This window comes from Heptranchias perlo, chromosome 29 (genome assembly GCF_035084215.1).
Source record: "Heptranchias perlo isolate sHepPer1 chromosome 29, sHepPer1.hap1, whole genome shotgun sequence".
Lineage (NCBI taxonomy): Eukaryota > Metazoa > Chordata > Chondrichthyes > Hexanchiformes > Hexanchidae > Heptranchias > Heptranchias perlo.
The window spans coordinates 13,078,348-13,101,817 of NC_090353.1; the positions used below are offsets into that span (position 1 = coordinate 13,078,348).

The 23,470-nt window shown below is 45.7% G+C and overlaps 1 protein-coding gene across 2 annotated transcripts in view; it reads left to right on the top strand.

Moving 5' to 3' along the window:
* Nucleotides 1–23,470, top strand: part of LOC137299398 (SH2 domain-containing adapter protein F-like) — a 196,094-nt gene that overhangs the window by 161,017 nt on the left and 11,607 nt on the right. The window contains exon 6 of one of the 2 annotated variants that reach the window (XM_067968107.1): nt 9,043–9,162. The exons of the other annotated variant lie outside the window; for it this stretch is intronic. Within the exon in view, the coding sequence (XP_067824208.1) occupies nt 9,043–9,162 (120 nt within the window). The remainder of the gene's footprint in view (nt 1–9,042; nt 9,163–23,470) is intronic. 2 annotated transcript variants of the gene reach the window in all.

Sequence of the window (23,470 nt, forward strand, 5' to 3'; positions counted from 1 at the left end):
TATCTACTGGGGTGTTCGGGCGCTTGTTCCACGTGAGGAATTTCCAGTTTGCAAGCCTGAAATTCCATGTTCATTGTGCACCTTTAATGACGGTGTGGAGAAATGCCAATAGATTTGGACCCAACAGTTCCTGCTGACCCCCTCCTCGTAAACAGAATCATCGCTGTGTAACCATGTAAATGAAAACTGATTGCGTTATCATAAAACCAACCCAATCATGCAAAGCACAGTGCCTGTTGCCTGGATATCTTAGCAACGCTTGTCTGGCAGAGCGAGTCGAGCACAACACTGGGCGCTGCTGAGGATCTTGGTGGTCTTTTTAAGCCTCTACTTAATGATGAAGACTGGAGAGTATTATGTGTTGATGCAGCTTAATAACAAACAGAAAAAAATCCCTCAGCCAACTCTTGTAATTATCCCCAACTTCTCTTTCCTCACATCTCCGCTTCTGACCTGCATTCTCTCACCATTGGGGCGTTTATCTCAAACGTGATTGAAGCAAATCAGTTTAAACGACATGTGATTCTTTTTTAAACTAGGTGCAGAAATATTTCTGTTCTTTGTTCTCGTTATAAAAGACTTGCACTTACACAATGCCCTATTCTCAGAAATGCCTCATGGTGCTTCCCACCCACAGTGGCCTGGATTCTCCTCTACTATCCACCCCGAATCAGGCAGGATGAACAGCGGTGAGAATCAGGTGGCTCGGCCTACCACCCCCTACCCCACCCCAACCTCAATTCCCCTCCCCCGCTCACCACAAAGCAAAAGACAGCAGAGTGTGGGTTCAGGTTCCTGGGTTCCCGGCCCATTTCCCTCCCGCTTGCCCCTCTTAACCCTGCTCCCTGGGCGCCACCTGGTAAAAGATGTGGTTATGATCAGGGTAGTGACGGAAATGGCGGGAGACGGCTCACTAGAGACCTTTCCCTCCAATTTTCCCTGTTGACTTACTTGCTGTGGCCTTCAGTGAAATATTCCTTCCAGTCTTTGGGAGTATGTGGCCCCTTTAAGTTTTATTCCTGCCTCTTCTGGTGATGCGCCTGGATTTTCCTGGGGGGCCATGGGTGGGCTCTCGATTGCTAGTGGGAATCCTATAGGGAGTTCGCTGTGAATATTTAACGACCCCTGACCCAGGAAACTAGGCCAAAGTCATGGCAGTGGCAGGGAGGTTGGTGGTGGTGTAAATACCGTTCAACCCCATTGGCCTCACTGGGAGAACTCTCTGCTCTTCTTTCAATCATGCCATGAGATGTTTAGCATCCACCTGAACCCCCAGCGCAGGCATTTTTCTGACTACAGAGCTAGCGTCTAGGTGGATTTAGGCTTACATTTAAAGAAATAGTTCATAATTCTCAATGAATATACATTCCCTTGAGGAATAAGAACTCCACAGGAAAAATGATCCAACCATGGCTAACTAGAGAAGTTAAGGATAGTATTAGATTAAAAGAAGAGGCTTACAATGTTGTCAAAAAGAGTAGTAAGCCTGAGGATTGGGAGGGTTTCAGAAATCAGCAAAGGATAACCAAGAAATTGATAATGAGGGAGAAAATTGAATATGAGAATAAACTAGCAAGAAATATAAAACCAGATTGTAAGAGCTTCTACAAGTATGTAAAAAGGAAGAGATTAATGAAAGTAAATGTGGGTCCCTTAGAGACAGAGACAGGAGAAATTATAATGGGGAATAAGAAAATGGCAGAGACATTAAACAAATATTTTGTATCTGCCTTTATAGTAGAAGACACAAAAAACATATCGAAAATATTGGGGAACCAAGGGTCTAATAAAAGTGAGGAGCTTAAAGTAATTAATATTAGTAAAGAAAAAGTACTGGAGAAATTAATGGGACTAAAAGCCAACAAATCCCCTGGACCTGATGGCCTACATCCTAGGGTTTTAAAAGAGGTGGCTGCAGGGATAGTGGATGCATTGGTTTTGATCTTCCAGAATTCCCTAGAATCTAGAATGGTCCCCATGGACTGGAAGGTAGCAAATGTAACCCTGCTATTCAAGAAAGGAGGGAGAGAGAAAACAGGGGACTATAGGCCAGTTAGCCTGACATCAGTTGTATGAAAAATGCTAGAATCTATTATTAAGGACATAGTAACAGCACATTTAGAAAATCATAATATGATTAGGCAGAGTCAACATGATTTTATGAAAGGGAAATCGCATTTGACAAATCTATTAGAGTTTTTTGAGGGTGTAACTAGCAGGGTAGATAAGAGGGACCCAATGGATGTAGTATATTTGGATTTTCAAAAGACATTCGGTAAGGTGCCACATAAGAAGTTGTTACACAAGATTAGGGCTCGTGGGATTGGGACGTCAGTCCCAAACCCACGACCTCTACCACCTAGAAGGACAAGGACAGCAGGCACATGGGAACACCACCACCTGCACGTTTCCCCTCCAAGTCACACACCATCCCGACTTGGAAATATATTGCCATTCCTTCATCATTGCTGGGTCAAAATCCTGGAACTCCCTACCTAACAACACTGTGGGAGAACATTCACCACACAGACTACAGCAGCTCAAGAAGGCAGCTCACCACCACCTTCTCAAGGGCAATTAGAGATGGGCAATAAATGCTGGCGCTGCCAGCGACGCCCACATCCCATGAACGAATAAAAAATATATATATTAGCATGGATTGAGGATTGGCTAACAGACAGAAAACAGAGAGTAGGAATAAATGGCTCATTTTCGGGTTGTCAGGTTGTAACTAGTGGGGTGCCGTGAGGATCAGTGCTTGGGCCTCAGTTGTTTACAATATATATCAATGACTTAGATGAGGGGACCAAGTGTAATGTATCCAAGTTTGCTGACAAGGTGGGAAAATAAGCTGTGAGGAGGGCGCAAAGAGACTGCAAAGAGACATAGACAGGTTAAGTGAGCAGGTGAGAGGTGGCAGATGGAGTATAATGTGGGGACATGTGAAATTATCCACTTTTGGTAGGAAGAATAGAAAAGCAGAATATTTTTTAAAAGGTGAGAGACTAAGAAATGTTGGTAGTCAGAGGGATTTGGGTGTCCTTATACATGAATCACAGAAAGTTAACATGCAGGTCCAGCAATTAGGAAGGCAAATGGTACGTTAGCCTTGATAGCAAGGGGGTTGGAGTATAAGAGTAAGGAAGTCTTGCTGCAATTGTACAGGGCTCTGGTGAGACCACATCTGGAGTACTGGTACAGTTTTGGTCTCCTTACCCAAGGAAGGATATACTTGCTTTAGAGGGGGTGCAACAAAGATTCACTAGATTGATTCCTGGGATGAGGAGAGATTGTGTAGAATGGGCCTATATTCTCTGGAGTTTAGAAGAATGAGAGGTGATCTCATTGAAATATATAAAATTCTTAGATGACTTGACAGGGTAGATGCTGAGAGCTGTTTCCCCTGGTTGGAGAGTCTAGAACTCAAGGTCATAGTCTCAAGGTCGGTCATTTAGGACCAAGATGAGGAAAAATTTCTTCACTCAGAGAGTTGTGAATCTTTGGAATTCCCTACCCCAGAGGGCTGGAGATGCTCAGTCGTTGAGTATATTCAAGTCTGAGATTGATGGCTATTTGGACATTAAAGGAATCAAGGGATATGGGGATAGGGCAGGAAAGTGGAGTTGAGGTAGAAGATCAGCCATGATCGTATTGACTGGCGGATCAGGCTTGAGGGGCCGTATGGCCTACTCCTGCTCCTATTTCTTATGTTCTTATGTGAAGGAAGGCAGTCAGTTGCAGGCAAATGCAGCAGCCATTTTTGTACACTGCAAGATCCCACAAATAACAATGAGATGAACAACCAGCTAATCTGTTTATGGTGGAATTGATTGATAAAAGCATGTTCACCAGGGCAATTCCCTGCTCTTCTTGGCATAGTACTATGGGATCTTTCATGTCCACCTTAGCAGGTACAACAGCCATCTGCATATATGTCCAATATCATTGTCGAAGCTGTGCCTCCATGAATGCAACAGCATTCCTCCACAGCTACCTTAATCTGCCTCATATCAAAAGAACTGGCAGGATAGATTCCAGTATTGGGCATCCCAACTTTTATTATCCCTTATGTGCAGGTGTGTTCAGTGGTGACAGTGCAAGGTGTGTATCTTCTACTCCCTTCTATGATTTTATTCTAAGTGGTTCCCCAGTGGTTGGGTGGGTGGGGTGGTGAGAGGGAGGGAGGACGTTTAAAATGTAGTCACTTTTGCAATATAGGAAACGTGGCAGCCAATTTGTGCACAGCAAGGTTCCACAAACAGCAATTAGATAATTGGGATAAGAAAGTGAGGTGGATGGGTGCTGGGTATCTGCTTCTAGAGATGGAGGTGGCCTTGTATCATGTTGTGTTGGTCAATAGATAGCCCTGCAGCTACAGGTGCCAAACGTAACACATTTGCAGTCGTTTAAACAGGGCAGTAGGGTGATACAGTTCTGGCTTTGTCCTGAAAGACAACAGCATCATCAGTGCCTGCTCCTGCAGTCTCTCAGTGTGGCAGCAGACAACTGGGCAGCTACAAGGTTGTCAAAGCCCTGTCTTATCGGGTTCCCACCGATGATGAATGCAGAGAAGATTGGAGCCCAAGGTCTGTACAGCCCCAGACTGGAGTATTGATTAAAAAAGCTATGACTGAATTGAGACGTCAGCCAAAGAGAGCTCCGCTGCAGAGGGCACCGGAGTGACCAAGCTCTCCATGGTGGTCTACACTTTGGTCAGACGGTCATGCAGCACTGCACAGTTAATGGACTCTTCCATAGACACCCACAAACTGCTTTGCTCACTCAAATGAACTGCCGATGCCGAGTTACCAAACTGTGTTTGTGGGCAGGCCTTGTCAGCAAAGAGTCCCCTGGCTCAGCAGTAACTTTGGGCCCTTGAACTGACCCTCCATCTGGCAGTTTGCAGCTCCTTCTAATCCACCGGTAATTGCTCCTCACTGGTACTCTGCACTTCACCAAGTGCTGCCTCCTGCACCTCGATAACTCTTCCCCCTAGAGTGGGTGTAGGTGGGCTGGCCCTTGCCATTGTAAGAGTGAGTGGCACGGGGTACAGTGAGTTGTGTGGGTCGGAGCATGCATTGCCCTCTGGTGCTGCCTCTTCATGGGGATGAGAAGAACATAATTTTACAATGCTCCCAGCGAAACATCAATTCACACACAGCTTACATGGCAAGATATTGTCACTGTTTGCCTGTGTTTCAATGGATGAATGAGTGAGCGAGTGAGTGACAAAAAAATAAAGAGCAAAGCGTGGTATCAGTCCTGAGGTGGGAGGTGTCCTTTGACCTCCCCTCCCCCACTCCCATTTTTTCAAATGCCTCCAGACAAGAAATCTGCAAAGATCTCTCCTCCCGGTGGGTGAAGAGTCTTCTGTTTGCTGTGCCCTCTCATAACTGCAGTTGCTGGTATTTGTTATGCTCAATAAATAGATAGAAAAGGGACTTATGGCCTGGCCTGTGAGGAAGATGAAAGGTTTGTGTCAACCATGAATGCAACCCAACACCTACTTTATGTGAGTCTGTGAACATGCAGCATGCAGTTAGCTTGTGTTGGCAGTATGCACGTGGGTTAGACCTTGTCACACCTCACGGGTAACACAGCAAACACATTGGCATGGCAGCACAACAAGAGTGGGCAACAAAATCATGGGTAGCCTGTGCATTGGGAAGTAAATAAGTAGTTGCCAGAATGCTGGTCATTCTCCCTCTGTGACCATGTACCAAGCTTACAGTGAGCATGCATTGTGAGGTAACATTGTAAAATGTGGCACGGTGCGACAACACTCGCCTTTCAGAGACCTGTAACTCCCTTGCGCACCTGCTCCCACGGCCTCTGGATAAGTGAAACAGCACTGACCCTTTCTATCACCTCCATTCCCTCTGGTCTTGCTCTACTCGTCACAGCAACAAAAATGCCATCCTCCTGGTCATCACCTCCTGCAGCAGGACGGCCAGAGTTTTACCTTAAAAATTGGCATTGCTGCAGCTATTTCTACCGCTCAACAGCAGGACAGCTTTATAGCAGCCAGCAGCCCTTTAAGAACTGTTGGTCCCAGATAGCCCACCTCTTGACTCCCCCCTCCCTCCCCCAACACGTTATTTGCAGGGAGCGGCGCGATAATCTGTTAATGAACTGACCTTGCATTAGGGTGTATGGTCGTCTTATTGCAGTGCAGGTGCACACAGTGCCTCAAGATCAGCGGCCATGGAGCAACTGCATCTGGACCATTTTATTGGCCCCTGTATTCCAACAATATCAACAAACCAAACATGGATTCCTGTTACACAGGGGCACAGGCATCTCGCACAGTAACCATTTTAAGAAATAACGGAACACAAAAATTTTAGTCCTCGCCCAATCCGTGTTACTGTGCTACACTTAGGGAAGGGCACAAAATGGCCACCAAGGTGAACACAGCCTGGGAGACCAGCTTGGAGGAATGGAATTTAAAGGCATCATTGCACCATCAGAATTTAAAATCTAGGTCATGACCTTCAGGCACTAATCACTCCGATCGCTGTCTCTTCATCCTAGGAAGATGTTGGCTAATTAATTTGGTTCTCTGTATCGTGCTGAAGACCCAGAAGTACAGACAGGTTCATTAATCACTGTTAGCTGCTTCTGACTGATTTGCTAATTAAGGAGATCTTGCATGTGGAATATATTTAGAACCTGCTAACAGATGCATTAGATCCCATCTTTTGGAAGTTGTATTACCGTATTGACTTGTAGATAGGCTGCACTTTTAATGCAAAATAATGGTTCAAATTGGCACAAAAAACTTACTCTCATCTCACCTGATCCTTGCTGATTCAAATTGGCTCCATGTTCTCGAGTGCAATGACTTCAAAGGCCTCCTACCCTACAAATCCCTCTATGGCCTCACCCCTCCTTACCTCTACATCCAATCCTACACTGCCCTGCCCCACGCTTCAGTGTCTCAGCTCAGGTAGATTACGTATTCCTCCTCACTCTACACTGCTGTCGTTGGCAGAGCGTTCAGTCATCTTACCCCCACACTCTGGAGCCCACCCCCTAAACCCACTTTACAACATCCCTCCCCACTTACAAAAGCCTCCTTAAAACTTAATTCTCTGTCGCGCCGTTGGTCACCTCTCCAAACCTGCCTGCCACTCCTGCTCAGGTCATGACCCCAAACACTGAAGCACCATGGGATGGTTTGCCTCGTTAAATAGGAGCTGTTATAGGGGGTGCGGACTATACGTGAATAAATAGTAATTACCTTTTTCCCCAGGTGGGGGTGGGAGAGGGATAAGTTTAGGGTGCAGCCTACACCCAGGGGTGGCTTACAACCACGTAAATACAGCACCTAAATGTGTCATTTGTAGAAAGTGATTTATTTCCTTTTTTAAATTCTTATATCTCATTGCCTGAGGCGCTGACCCGTGCTGAGCTGCAGTTTCACCAGTGCGGAGAATCCTCTGGCCCAGGTGGCCATTCCCCATGCGCGACCCTAGACAGTATGTGCCAACAAATTACTCATCCGTGGGGTTTATCACAGCCAAGCCCGACTCTCCTCGCCATAAGTGCGCACACATGCACTTTTTAAGCAAGAGTCACCAGGCAGCAACGAGGAGCAGGAAATCTGGCTATGATTTTTCCTACACCGAGCCCAGGAGAGCTGAGGCCAGCTATAGAGCCTGAACTGCTGCCCAGTGGAGACCAGGAACGGCTCCTAACACCTTCTTGGTGCAGTTATACACACTGTGGGTTTACCCACTGAGCCGTTTTGGATGATAAATAGATCAGGTCCACTCATGCTGCCCTCTACAGAATAGCACATTGCCCCTTACAGTTCAGGGCCACACATGAAGAATGGTCACTTAGGTGAGGTACCAGAGATGGGATCCTTGGGATTGTAACCCAGTCAGAGGCCGTACCTTTCACGGGTGGAGGAGAGGGAAAGTAATAGAGTCACGTGTGGCACATATAGTAGGGCCATGTCGGAGGATACTTCTGTTTGAAAGAAAGGAAGGAAGAACTTGCAGTGGAGTACTGTGTTCAATTCTGGGCTCCGCACCTTAGGAAGGATATATTGGCTTTGGAGGGAGTGCAGCGTAGATTTACTAGAATGATACCTGGACGCCAAGGGTTAAGTTACAAGGAGAGATTACACAAACTAGCATTGTATTTTCTGGAATTTAGAAGATTAAGGCGTGATTTGATCGAAGTTTTCAAGCTATTAAGGTGAACTGATAGGGTAGATAGAATCTATTTCCGTTGGTCGGGGAGTCTAGGACTAGAGAACATAGCCTAAAAATTAGAGCCAGAACTTTCAGGAGTGAAGTTAGGAAACACTTCTACACGCAAAGTTGATGCTAACGCAATTGTTAATTTTAAATCTGTGATTGATAGATTTTTGTTAACCAAAGGTATTAAGGGATATGGGGCTAAGGGGGGTATATGGAGTTAGGTCACAGATCAGCCATGATCTCACTGAATGGCAGAACAGGCTAAAGGGGCTAAATGGCCTACTTCTGTTCCTATGTTCCTATTTATATGACACCTTTCACGACCTCAGGACATTCCATAGTGTTTCACAACCGGTGAAGTACTTTTGAAGTGTAGTCACTGTTGTAATGTAGGAAACGTGGCAGCCAATTTGCGCACAGCAAGGTCCCACTAACGGCAATAAGATAAATGACCAAATAATCTGTTTTTAGTGATGTTGGTTGAAGGATAAATGTTGGCCAGGACACTGGAAGAATTCCCACGGGATCTTTTATACCCATATGAAAGGACAGATGAATGATGAGGCCTAGTTTGTGCAGTTTTTGGCATCCTGTCTGCAAAAGAAAGAAGTAAAGCTACATTCACTCTCTCTCTCACCCTCTATCATGCTGTCGCTTACTCTACTACATCCATTATCTCTCTCTCACACCATCTCTCCATCATGCTCCTGCTCTCACACTCACTTTCTCATTCTCACACCCTGTCATGCTCTAGCTCTCTCTCTTTCACACTCACTCTCTCTGGCTCTTTGAATCTCAATCTTTTTTTTTCCCTTTCTCTCTCTGTCAGGTGGTACCATGGTGCTATCAGCCGAGCAGATGCTGAGAATTTGCTAATGCTGTGTAAAGAGTGCAGCTACCTGGTACGGAACAGCGAGACCAGCCGGAATGACTACTCCCTGTCACTGAGGTAAGTCCTGATGTACGGCAGACCTTTGGGGGAGGGGCTTCACAAAATGCATCTTCTCAGGGCAACTGTTTCATTTGTTTCTCTGGTTGAGGAAGAAATCAGGATAAGTAGCACATGTTCCGTGACTTACCAGGTGAAAGCTCTCTGCTGCTCCTTTCGCATCTTCCTCACTTCTCCCCTCCCCTCCTCTTCTCTCCCCTCTTTTCCTCTCTCCTCCCCTCCCATTGCCTCTCCTCTTTCCTTTCTTCTTCATTTTACCCTCCTCTCTTCCTCTTCTAGCTCCCCTCCCATTCCCTCTCTTCTCCTCTCCCCTTCTTTCCTCCTCTCTCCTCCCCTCCCATTACCTCTTCTTTCCTCTCCTCTTCTCTCCCCTTCCCTCCCCTCCCCTCCTTTCTCCTCTTCCCTCCTTTCCTCTCTTCTCCTCTTTGCCCTCCACTCCTCTTCTCTACTCTCCTCTTTGCCCTCTTCTCTCCTCTCCTCCCATTCCCTCTTCTCTTCTCTACTGTCTGAGTGAACTGGCACAGTCCTCGAGCTGTTGCTTTCCCTGTATTGTATTTCTTTGCCAGCTGATCAGATTGGTACGAAATTTCCTTCTGCTTCACCTTAGACAAGGATTTAACTGTGAAGTCGTGTGATGACACCATGTCTGTCTGGCCGAGATTGCACAGCAGCACAAAGACACTGGATGTCTCTGTACTCACCACTCCAAGGGAAGGCAGAGTTTCTATTTTGGATTCCCTGGGTGACCCCCCCCAGCTCTTTCTTTTATGTTTCTGCTTCACTGGTTGCAAACCTGTCGTCTCCCTGACTAGCTCAGCCCAATATTCTGACACACATGACAGCCTGTCTTAGAACCATGAGGAGCCCTGCCATCCACGTTGCCGTAGCAACCGTTAACAAAACGGGTGCCCTTTCTGACATGTAATGCATGTTATCATCTGATAAGGAGATCAACGTGGTTGCTTATAGCAGCGGTGTAATCAGCACGTCTCTGTTCCATTATAAATGGGTTATTCGCGAATTAAGAGCAGCCTGTTAGACATTGAATAGGGATAAAATGGCAATATGAATCGGCAATTACAATAACTATCAGCAGCAGCCCCCTTTGTGAGTCTGTGGATTAAATTAGGTAACTAAACTCGCTGAAATGCTTTGTACACAGCTGCCCTTTTATACTTGTCTGCCTTATCACACGGTTGCAACATCTAAATAATGCCTTTTTATTGCTGCACTAGTTTAGCGTAGGCCCTTGTTTTGTCCTGTTTAAATCAGCAGTATTCCTTAATTGTTGTCATTGCAGTAAAATCACATCTATCTCAATTCTATCAATTAAATCATCTATTTAAAAAGTCTCCCGAGTTGCTAGCAGCAGTGCCTGGGAGATTCGTGTTCCATCCCGGGAGACTCCCAGACAATCCGGGAGGATTGGCGACCCGAGCTGAAGCAGAACTCTATGTCATCACAATCCTTATTGGATTTATTAGTGACTCTTATATTTATGACTCCTAGTCTTGGACTCTTCCACAAGTAGAAACATCTTCTCTACGTCAACCCTATCAAACCCCTTCATAATTTTAAAGACCTCAATTAGGTCACCCCTCAGTCTTCTCTTTTGTAGAGAAAAAGGCATCAGCCTGTTCAGTCTTTCCTGATAGTTATAGCCTTTCAGTTCTGATATCATCTTTGTAAATCTTTTTTGCACCTTCTCCAATGCCTCTATACCTTTTTTGTAATACAGAGGCCAGAACTGTGCATGGTACTCCAAGTGTGGTCTAACCAAGATTCTATACAAGTTTAGCATAACCTCTGCTTTTCAGTTCTCTTCCTCTAGAAATGAACCCCAGTGCTTTGTTTGCATTTTTATGGCCTTGTTAACCTGTGTTGCTACTTTTAGTGATTTGTATCCCTTTGCTCTTCTACCCCATTTAGACTTTTATGTTCCAAAGATTATGTGGCCTCCTTATTCTTCCTACCAAAATGCACCACCTCACATTAATCTAGATTGAAAATCATTTGCCATTTACGCGCCCATTCTGCAAGTTCATTAACATCTTAGAATTTAGAGTTTAGAATTTGTAAGTTAAGTAACATGGGGCAGAAACCCAGGGGATCTGAGTTTCGCCCCACATTCTGAACCCCCACCCAGCCCGCCACAACTCTGCATGAATTCCACCCTGCAGGGGGTGGGGGGGGGGGAGCAGAATTTCCAGACAGAGGTGTATTTTAATTCCAGCTTGCTGTCTACTCTCTGCACTGTATTGATTTAAATTAAAATAAAAGTGATTTTCCATTAGGCCTGTAGGAGCTCACTCCCGTTGCTAGGAACTGAATGGCTGTTTCGATGTTAATCTATATTTTTCTTCTTCTGATTGTATGAAGATAGATGGGTAGATTGAACAAAAATCCATTGTACATTCCTGGTTGTACTGCTGCGAGCCATTGCGGTCAAGACAGATCTATTAAAAGTGAAATGGTATAGACAACCATTTCTTCACTTGCCGATCTGTTTATTAACAGCAATATTGTGTCATTTTCATGAAAGGGTTTGGGGGGGCAGGGTTGGATGGGCAGCGGGTTGGGCACTGATCATTCCTCTCTGGAACCTGACTTGAAATTCACCCACAACCTTCTGATTCTGAGACAGGAGAACTACAAATTGAGCCAAGCTGACACGGTTTACTGTGATGATGCCTTTATATAACAGGACAGCAGCAATGGGTTTCCACCCTCTCCCCTCATTGGCTGTATCCCTCAATGTAAATACCTCCAGGCTCAGCTGTACCCCTTGCTGGAATGCCCCCAGGCTTGGAGAACTAACACTATCGTAAACCCATGGAAATGTGGGCCTACGATAATGCTGTTGGATTAAGGGAGCTGGATTTCAGGAGCCAGTTCCCAATTATTCCATTGGTGCAGTACCTGGGTCTCTGCTTTGCACAATTCTGCAGATCCTGGAAATCTGAAAATAAAAATAGAAAAAGCTGGAAATATTCAGCAGGTTAGGCAGCATCCGTGGAAAGACAACAATCAACGTTTCAGGCCTTTGGCCCTTCCTCAAGTACCATGTGATCTTTAACAACCACCTCAACTGCCAGGACAGACCGACAAGGCTTCGGTTTAATGTCTCATCTGAAAGACGGCACTTCCAACAATGCAGCACTTCCCCAGTGCTGCACCAGATTATCAATCCAGATGATGTGCTGGTGTGGGATTTTGAACCCAAACCTTCCAACTCCAAGGTGAGAGTGTTACCAATTAAAGCCAAGATTATATTGTACTGTGGAAGTGCCTTAAAAAGAATACCAGATTCATCACACCCCAGCACTCTGGTCTTATCCAGCATCCTGACTGTATCTCAGTATACCATCGTGTATTGTACTCATTACAAAGTGCAGCTCCTTATCCTGACTAATTAGAGTAGATTAGCCAAAGGCCAGTCTGCTGCTCTCCTGCCACAGCTTTTCCCGTACAATGCAGCATTCGCCTTTATGCTGCTACTTCTCTTTATCATGTATAAAACATCCTAATTGTGCATAATTGGCAAAAATTGCGAGCCCCTAGCCACGAAGCCTGTACTAATGAATTTAGTGCGATGTAAGTGGATTAATATATAATAGGGCTCCGACATAAGGCTTTGAATAGACGACCCTGTCCTTCTGGCTCTTAGGTTTTGTTCTGTGGCCTCTCCAGAGAATGTGAAAAACACAGTTCCAAAACCAGCCGTTAAGGTCCCCGCAAACACAAGCAGTTCTTGTTTTAGTCAAAAAAGGGTTTTGAATTATTCAGATTGCATGTTGTTAATGTGTCATTGGGCTTCTCCGTTTCACCAGAGCCCCACCTCTTCTGTGGACCAATAGGATGATAATCTTGTTGTGGGTGGGGGGGGTAGTAACTGTCCCCCTTTTTAATGGATTTCTACAGGTTGCAAGAGGAAAGAAAATGATAATCTATGAAATATTTTATCTGCTAAGTGCAGAGAGTCTGTTCAGAGAGGGCAAGAGCCCCTGTTTCAATAACTAACCCCACCAAAGAATGTTTCACTGTTACATCCTTATGGCTCCCCCGTACGTTCATTGGGTTAATGTACTGCCAGACAGTTCCTGGTTCAATACCCACTCTTTGCTGAGTTCATTGATCTAAGCACCCTTGGTCTAAGGAGGTGACAAAAATCAGCCAGCTTTCCTGCTCCTGATCCAATGACCCCAGCAGGATTTGCAAATGTGTTGAGGCTGCTGACTCGAGCTTGGCTGCCACAGTCTAATCCCCTGCCAACAACATTCACTGTCTAGGTTTATGCATGAAGGATGGCCGCTCGGGGAAGATACCTGAAGGGGTTGTCAGTCTCTACGGAATGGTACCCCAGCAAGAGTCAGCATCCTCAGGAGAGGGGAAAGTGGTTTAAAAACTGGATTCCACAGTAAAACTAACCCCATCCTAACCCATGATGTCTAAAGAAGAGTGAGAGCAAAGATTGCAGTGATACCTCAGTAAGGGGGATAGTATTTCTCCCCTTCAGTTTTTTCTCCTCCTCTCCCGAAGCTGCTCTTCAGTACCTCAGTACCCAAGTGGGCACTTTTCGTGTGTGAGCTAACACAGTGGGTTTCGGCAGGCTACTTGACTGTAGGGTTGCCAACTCTGGTTGGACGTATTCCTGGAGGCTTCATCACATGACCTCCTGCCTCCAACCGCCCCGCCCCCTCGCTCCCGCCATTGGTCGCCCAACACGTCTATCCTCACGGCGCACCACCTTCCCCCACCAATTGAAAAGCAAACAAACTCTTTGTTACCCGATTGGATGATTCTTGGCTCTCAGTCAAACAGCCTTTTTTCCCATCTCTAGTATTTTTATAACTAATAAGTGAAAGTGTTCAAAGATAATGAAAAAAAATGCCCCCTATGATTTTTCTCCCTGGTTGCTCTCAGCAGTGATTAATCTTCAATTCCTGGAGGGCTGGCAACCCTACTTGACTGTAGGGAAAGAAGGACATCACAGCTGAGCCTGACATCCACACATGTGCACTTTCCAACGGAGAGCGATCAGGAGCAAGAATTCACTCCCGAATCGAACAATTGAGGGGGACTGTATGAAAACATTCTTATTATTTACTTTACGTTTTTGTTCTCTTCTGCATGAGAAAGTAAAACAGTCTGACTTTAGCCTCCAACCCTGGGGAACCATTTTGTTTGCCCTCCTCTGACGACATTCCAACATTTGCTTTCAAAGCTCCCGCGGTCCTAATGAGAATATAGCAGAGAAAATACAGGCAGAGGGAAATGGGATTATCCAGTGTGGAGAGTAGTCTGCGTATTGAGACACAGATAGACGTATTGTGACTGCTAAATGGATTAGGTAACACTGTATAGAAGGAGACCGAAGGGATCTCATTTTGATGCATTTTAATATCCTCATGTTTTTCTGAGGGAAGAGTCTCCTCACCGGAGACAGGTTCTGTACTTTTAATGTTTCGAAGAGGTCAACGTTCGACAAATCCTAGTCATGAGACTTGCAGTCCATTCGAGCCAAGCACTTAAAGGTGGTTAAAAGCTAGGTCTGTTACGAGGGCCTCAGAGGACAACCGAGTGACATTAAGATACCTTTTCTCCTCCCCTTCGCATCTTCTTTTCCACGTTTTTCTCTTTTCTTTTCTTTCCCTACATTGTTGTTTAATGGAGAGCTTTTGCTGCTACAGTGAATGCTGGAATAGCCCTCCTTCCATTGCGGTTGCCTACATCACAACAGTGACTACACTTCAAAAGCAATTAATTGGACGTGAAGCACTTTGCGATGTCCTGAGGATGTTAGAATGTGCTAAAATGAAACAAGTTCTTTCTTTCTCTAGTTTTCTCTGCTAAGAGCAACGCTGGGGATCACTAGCACCGTTCGTACGTGCACGTGATCTCGTTCCCAAGGCAGGAGGCGGGTGTAAGTCTAACCAGATATGAGGGCGCTCCTAGGCCTTTGAGTACATTGGAATTTTCTCTTTTGCCGTGTGTAAGCCCATTGTACACACACTGTAAGAACAGAGCTGGTGATAGGGAGTCCTTTTCCAGGCCTCGCTTAAGTCAAATGTGTAAAAATAAAGTCTGCCTGTGGGTGAAAAAAGTAATTTGAGATTGTTGTTGGGCTGTATAGGCTCTCAAAGCTGCTAAGCCTCATTAACCAATGCACATGAAGTTCAAATTTGTGATTTGTGACCCACTCCAAATCATTTTTTGTAGAATGTGTCATTTTTAACAATATTGTGGTGTTCAAAGCTTTTACAACAGGCAGTTTTATTTCACCATCACCTTGTAGGTGCACCGTGTGTTAAAAATACAGTCTGCAAGCTCCCCCCCGCTCCCAACCGCCCTCCCCGGCACCCCCCACCACCGTGGTTCGGTGGGTAATTCACTGCCCAGTGTGGTACTGAGCCACATAGTCCAGGAAGGTTCCAACCCTGGTTTGGACTGGGTTAGCCAGGGTGGCAGTAGGGACAATTGGCCTCAACGCCCTTGGGTTAGGGAGGGGAAAAATGAGCCCGGGTTCCTGCTTTCCCCACATAACAGCAATCACTGCTCTTCAGAATGGCTCATTATATATGTAATGCTTTAGGACATTTCTGCGAGATGAGATAAATTACTGCATAAAAGCAAAACTTTCCTTGTTCTGATCACTATCCATCGGCCCCTAGTAGGAAGTGGGCGTCTATGGATGTGGGCCAATGAAGTACTTTTGAATTGTAGAGCAGCCAATTTGCGCACAGCAAGGCCCCACAAACAGCAATGAAATATATGGCCAGATAATCTATTTTAATGATGTTGGTGGAGGGATAAATATTGGCCAGGATACCAGGGAGAATTCCCCTGCTCTTCTTTGAAATAGTGCCATGGGATCTTTTACATCCATCTGAAAGAGCAGACATGGCCTGGGTTTAATATCTTATCCAAAAGATGGCATCTCTGACAGTGCAGCACTCCCTCAGTACTGAACTGGAGTATAGATTACATGCTTAAGTCTCTGGAGTGGGACTTGAACCCACAACCTTCTGACTCAGAGGCAAGAGCGTTACCACTGAGCCACAACTGACATGGAAGTGATTCTACTATCTCCCTGATCTGTATAGCTCAGTACAACTCAGGGCATTGTCCTTACCCATCGAGCCATTCTCGCAGTCTAATGAACAGCTTTTATTGAACGGCTAACTGGACTGTCGAAAGGTGCTTTGCAAAGTGGCTGCTTCACTTCATCTACAGTTGGTCCAAGTGCAACATTTTTTCGTTAAGTCAGAACTGGGCTGGTTGGCCCCTTCCTCACTCCAACCCACTCACACATTTTGCTTCAACCTCTCAAAGCAGCATTGGAAAGACCCCTGGGGAGGACCAGTCCCATTCAGAAGGTCAGTTATCATTTATCAGTAAGCAGTTTTCTCACTTAGAAACAAATGAAGTTCCCCGGACCTTCCTGACGGCCACATTGCTGCCAGTATGACCAGCTGCCATATGTGGTATAAGGAACTATCACAATTAATTACTTTAATCAATATTCAGGTTAGTAAGGAAGATGGTATGAGAGGGAGATTTCCCCACTTAAGAAAATTGAGCTGTATCTGTTAACATATAATTTCAAAGCCATGTTACAGTTAATTAGGAGGCAGCATGTTCTTATAACACATCAGCAGCATATCCCGTAGGCTAGTTCATCTGCATTGCCTTGAGGGTAAATGAACCATATGAGGTCTGAAGTATTTAAGCATCCATCTGCTAGGCATTACAGGGTTACTATATGGTACAGGTCTACAAATGAATAATTGGCCACTAAGTCATTGCATATATCTAGGTCTCTGTCTGTCCCAGTGATTAATGGGGATGGGTCATGGATAACTTACAAGGCCTGTGAGAGACTTTAGGTCACTCTCCTTGTCTGCTAGAAAAGGAGAATCTATTTCTCCTCCTCCGTTTTTTTCCTTCTGTCCTTGGGTATGACTGCACAGGTTCTCGCTGTTCTTTGGTACCTCAGTCAAGAGAGATTCAGGGCAGTTTTACAATACTGGAGTGTTTGACACTACTGAACATTTTACACTAGGTAGCCACACAGTTCTTTCTCTTGTCTGCATTCCTTAGTTTAAACAGCCCAACATTCAGGGAATTAATGGTATCACAGAACCAGAAAATGTGCATGTATGAAGTCTGATGTAAGGTTACAGCCAACTGTCCCTATAAATGCCAGGAATCAGTCCCCTCACCCTTTCACTCAATAGCAACCACATGTCCCTATTACATAGCAGAGCCCAGCAGCATTACTCAGACTGGCCCTCAACTGGGGAGGGGGGCCGAGCACCATATGGAGTGGTTCTCCTGATTCAGGAACAATTACAACAGGAAATGGTGTTTTGTGCGTGCCTTGTGTTTTGTTGTATCTTTGTTGTGGGAGGAGGCGTTTAGACTTTCCATAGACCCAAAACCAAAATATCAGGGTGAGATGGCCCATTAAGCCTGTGTGGAATATTTCATCTTCATATCATTCAGCTTAATCTATATTGCCGCTGGTTCTGATGGCTGGCTTTGAAGGAACTGAGGCTTTGTAGAATTAGTACCAATGGATTATTGACAAAACCATTTTGTACCATATGCTCCTTCTGTAGGGTTGCCAACCCCTCCAGGAATCAAAGATTAATCTCCAGAACACTCCAGCGAGCAGTCCTGGAGAAAAAGCACAGGGGCATTAAATAAATTGTGTTTTTGTTTCCATTTTCTTTGAACACTTTCGTTTATTAATTATAAAAATATTGCAAATGATGGGGGGGAATGGCTGCTTGATTGACAGTCAAGAATCATCCAATTGGGTAACGAAGCGTCTGTTCGGTTTCCAATTGATGAGGGGAAGGCGGAGGGGGGCAGCGCGAGAATGGACGTGTCGGGCGACCAATGGTGGGAGCGTAGGGGCGAGGCAGGGGCGATTGGAGGTCATGTGATGAAATCTCCTGGAATATGTCCAACCAGAGTTGGCAACCCTACCCTTCTGATAGGCAGTTACTGGACAACCTTTTGTCCTTGAAGCAGTTTTTAAAATTCCTTTCCCTTCCCCCTCAAAGCAGACTAAGTTCAGTAGTTGCTGAAATATTTACCATGCGATATTGTCAGTACTGATGTACTTCTAAGGCTGTAAAGAGCTTTGGGACATCCTGAGGTCATGAAAGGCACTATATAAATGCATGTCTTTCTTTTATCTGCTGCCAGTGGCCATATGGAGGTTTGGCTGTTGACAATTGAGAGTTGCTGTCAATGGCATGAAGCCCACCTGTTAGCAGTAAACTGTGTTTCAATAGATAAAAGCACCTTCAACCTGTTCCTCCTGGTTACCCTGACCACCATCCCCCACCCAAGTTTTCTTCACCCTCTCCTGATGACCCTGTGTCATGCAGGGGTGCAGTTTTGCAACTGTTTTGCTATATCTCCCTCAAGCATTTGTGGTGCGTGATGTGCAAGGGCATGCATTTTTCCAACAGGAGTCACTGGATAATGATCAGGAACGGGTGCCAAGGCTGAATTATTTTCCCCCTCCTGAACCAGGGGGAACCAAAGCCAATTGCAGTTCCCCCACTACTGCCGAAACTGGGCTGAGCCAATTCAACACAGACCAGGGACTGATCCTGGGTCTGGAAAGCTCAGTCCGATACTTGGTAGCTCACTTAACAACTGAACTATGGGGTATTCTTAACATGTTTTGTTTTTTTCTCTGCTCATGGCTGCTCACTGTGGCCCTGAAACTGCACACTTGCCGCAGAGTCAATGACTTTTACTGCCTGAATCGGAAATGGAAGCAGCCAGGGGACAGGAGTCCTGAAATAAAACAGCTGCTGTAAAGAAAAAACATTAATAAAGATCGGGTTCATTGGAGCGAGGCGCATGTTTGTTTTGTGGTTGGAGATATCGGCTGGCAGCAGCAGGAGGGACAAAAGGAATTTATTTTCTGTGATTTTTACAAAAAAGCGCACAGTGTAGAAAGAATTAAAGTGAAGCAAATAGTGACGGCTGTGTTGCTCCCCACAGTCAAATAGCCCATTCGCTGTATAGACTCACACACGTAGAATGGTAATCGTTGGCTTCCTAGCAAGAGGTCAGTGCCTTTGAGGGGAAGAAGGGAGAGGATTTGTGAGGGGGAGGAGAGTGGAGATGTGGAGCAGTTGAAGAATTCTTGCACCTTGAAGCAGAAGCTGTTTCACTGTAAGATACCGCTGCCCACGTTCTGAATTTGCCCTGTTTAAACTGCAGGGGTGTCAGAGACCAGTAGCGAGCCCAAGTCAGAGTCACGACTTTCCCATTCAGTCAGCTGGGGCAATTTCACTGCTTTGTGCTACCGTGGGGAGCCTCGTCTTCTGAGAACGCGTCAGAAACCCAGGCCTGTGCTGCACATGGCTCCCTACCAGCAGCACAGAGTCAGGAAATTACCTCCATTTAAAAATTTTTATTCTTGTTTTCAAATCCCTCCGTGTACTTGACTCTCCCTACCTCTGTAACCTCCTCCAGCTCTACAACCCTCCGAGATCTCTGCGCTCCTCCAATTCTGGCCTCTTGCGCATCCTCGATTTTCATTGCTCTGTCATTGGCGGCCATTCCTTCAGCTGCCTAGATCCTAAGCTCTGGAATTCCCTCCCTAAATCTCTCTGCCTTTCTACCTCTCCTCCTTTAAGTTGCTCTTTAAAACCTATCTCTTTGACCAAGCTTTTGGTCACCTGTCCTAGTATCTCCTTATGTGGCTCGGTGTCAGATTTCCTTTGATAACGCCTCTGTGAAGTACCTTGGGACATTGTTTCTCTGGTGGAGAGTTCAGAACAAGGGGGCATAGCCTTAAAATTAGAGTTAGGCCATTCAGGGGTGATGTCAGGCAGCACTTCTTCACAAAGGTAGTGGAAATCATGAACTCTCTCCCCCAAAAAAGCTGTTGAGCTAGGTCAATTGATAATTTAAAAACTGAGATTGATCATTTTTGTTAGGCAAGGATATTAAGGGCTACGGAACCAAGTCGGGTAAATGGAGTTAAAATACAGATCAGCCATGATCCAATTGAATGGCGGAACAGGCTCGAGGGGCTGAACGGCCTACTCCTGTTCCTATGTTCCTTAAAGAGGCTATATAAATGCACGTTGTTGTTGTTGTGTGTCCTCCCTGATGTCGGGGGAGGGTTCATGAAGACCAACCATATGAGAACCATAGTACCGGCCTAAATGGAGAATGCCATCCCATAACCAAAGCAGCATTGTGACCCCAATGGCTGGCACTATCACCAGCCTCCATTTACATATGCCGTCAGTAGCACTTTTGCCTTTGGAGGCTAGGGGCGAACTGACTGTATGAGGTGCATGCCTCACCTCACGTATGTTACAGGGCTGCCTCCAGTGCGAGTTTGTAATGTACTGTATTGTATGGTTCCCTCGTCATATATGCATATAGTATGTGAGTTGTTTGAGAGTTTGAGGTTTGTGACTTCAGTCCTGGATTCCAGACCTTCCTCCACAGCTGGAGAAGGTCCATAGATGTCAGAGATTGGGATCCTGCATCACTGACTTGTACGAGCATACTGAGCATTCAGTAGTTGGTGGCAGCAAACCATCTTGCCTGCGGAGGCAGCCTTTATATTTACTGGTGCCCTGTGTGTAGCTCAGCACATCTTCAAAGGCACCAGGGGGTTGTAAGCTAATGCTGTCCGTGAGTTACAGGAATCCTTTTATGAGTGTGAAAGGCTTATAAATTTACGAGAACCAAAGTGCAATATACCGTGGATGGGTTTCTACGCATGTAAATTAGCTTCTTCAATGTTTTATAATACAGAACATTTATTTTTGTGGGGTATTTGAATACATTTTCTCCAGTACAATCCCCTCCACTTACACCGTCGGTGCTTATCACAGGCAGCCGCTTATATCGGTAAAATGGCGATAACCGTTTGCCAGTACCATTAGAGCTCATAACATATTAAGCGCGCCGGCTATATTGGACAGTATTTGACCCTTATACCTTAACGCCTGGACAGTATTTAACCCTTATACCGATGTGCGATGTTCAGTTTTTAGCCCCTGCGAGGACTCCAGGAAGCGGCAGAGCTGCAGCGTGACTCTCCCACGATTCTCTCTCTGCGGGCAGACTCGCTTTTTCAGTTGACGCTTCTCTAGGTCAGTACAGGAACTGACTGGAAGCTGCAACCAACACCAATCTGTACTTCAGTGACCAGTTCAACCCGCAGTGATCACAGCAGGTGGCAATTGATTTTACTGTCCACCACTTATAGCGGGTAAATCATGTTAACACCAAACAGTGGGGACTGTACTTTGGTATTTTTATCCCTATTTTTTCTCCATCTACCTGGCCTGCTCCTGGCAGCTGAGATAACCAGGGTTGGGGGGGGGTTGGCGGGATCAGCCTGCTCCCAGGCCAGTGCTGGCGTCTCATGTAGCCCAACTACCACGAGATGCCAGAGACCACCCACCCTTGACTCTCCGCTCCAACTTGTCCCACCCTCTGCTAAGGGGCAACGTTCCTTTCCGCTGCTCCCCACTTTGACGTGGCTCAGGTGGGAAATTGGGCTTCGAGGTACTTGGACCAGCGGCGTGCCCTGCTCGGTGGCCCTGAGCATTAGCGCACTGTCGTCTAGGCTCACACATGAAGAGGAGGGGGCACTTGGAGAAGGTGGGTTAGTGTGACTGGCGACTGTGGAATCGAACCCCAGCAAGAGTCAGCACCTCCAGGGAGGAGGGGAGAAAACTGAGGAGAGGAATTAAAAATAGAAGAAACGAGTAACATTGATAGACCACAGAAAGATAGAACATGATTCCTATACTTCCTTTCACACTGAGTGTTTAACTTTGGCCTGTGTCCTCACAGAGTAGCTAAAGTCAAAATATAAATTAATAAATTAAAATATTACTTCATGGCATCTGTCAAATTATCAATCCAGTAAGATTTTTATGATAGTTTTTGTCTTCACAACAGTAATTACTTTGTAAAGCTCTTTGGGATGTCCTGAGGATGTGGTAAGGTTACATACCTGGCAGTACGTGTACCCATCAGGCCAATGATGGACAGTTATGGTTGCATGCCCTCTCTGGAGGAAACAGTAACTAAAAGGCCAATAATAGCTTTATGCTGCATGGTGTTTTACAGACTAGCTGATTCGGTTTAGCTTTTACCAGTCACCGCTCAGGTCCTGATGTCAGCTGATGATGGTTTACGGAGGCTGTCCACATGAAAGGCACTGACATGGGGACCATTCTGTTCCCCTACTGTTGGTCGTGAAGATTAAAGCTTCTGAAACTCCAGCTCATGAATATTACATGAAGCTACTAATAGCACATGCCTCCTAATCAGCTCTCTTCTGTCTGCTGCTGGCATAAATGTTGGGCCTTTCTTAAGGGAATTCTTTTAACCAGTTTACAGCACGCGTTTGAGTAATGTGTAGCAACTCTTTTTTTGTGTTGCCAAGTCACCCCCTCCCTACCCTGGTGGCCTTGACTCAAACTGGAGGGTCGTTCCGTGGGCTCCAGTCACTCAGGTGCCTCGTCCAAGTGCTTTTGTTCCTCATCTGTGAGTCCAAGCAGCCTCTTGTGTATCCAAAAGTAGTTTAACTTGTTCATTCCTAAAGACGCCATTTGGCATCGCTCCCACTGCAATAACAGCCATGCTTCAGGATAACAGCAGATGGTGTCGTTATTGCTAGGCAGAAGCAATGGTGGGGAGGATCCAATTGCACACATTAGGTTTGAATTTCTGCCAATTCTGGAACCTACCCCCCTCTCCAGCTCTTTTACATCTACTACTTCATTAGCTCGAATCGGGCAGCACTGGGTTTACCAGCCGGTGATCCTACTACAAAAGATAAAACCACTTCCTGATCGATATCTTGGATTTCTTACATTACCTTTACCGTGTGAAGTGGCTGCCACTCGAAGGCATTTCACAATGTGCTTCAGCCCCTGGTGCTCCTCCCCAACACGTGTTCGGAAAAGCTAAGCAGCTGGAATGGCCTTCCCAGCAGGGTTGCCAACTCTGGTTTGGACGTGTTCCTGGAGGTTTCGTCACATGACCTCCTGCCTCCAACCGCCCCACCCAGTCAAACAGCCTTGTTTCCCTAATAATAGCTAATTATACCTAATAAAAGAGTTTAAAGAAAATGAAAAAAAAAACATTTTTTTTCAATGCCTTCTATGATTTTTCTCCCGGGTTTTGCTCACAGCAGTGTCCAGGAGATTAATCCTTAATTCCTGGAGGGTTTGCAACCCTACTTCCCAGTGGGTATACCACTGTTCTGCATAATAATGGAAGAGGAAGAGGAGCA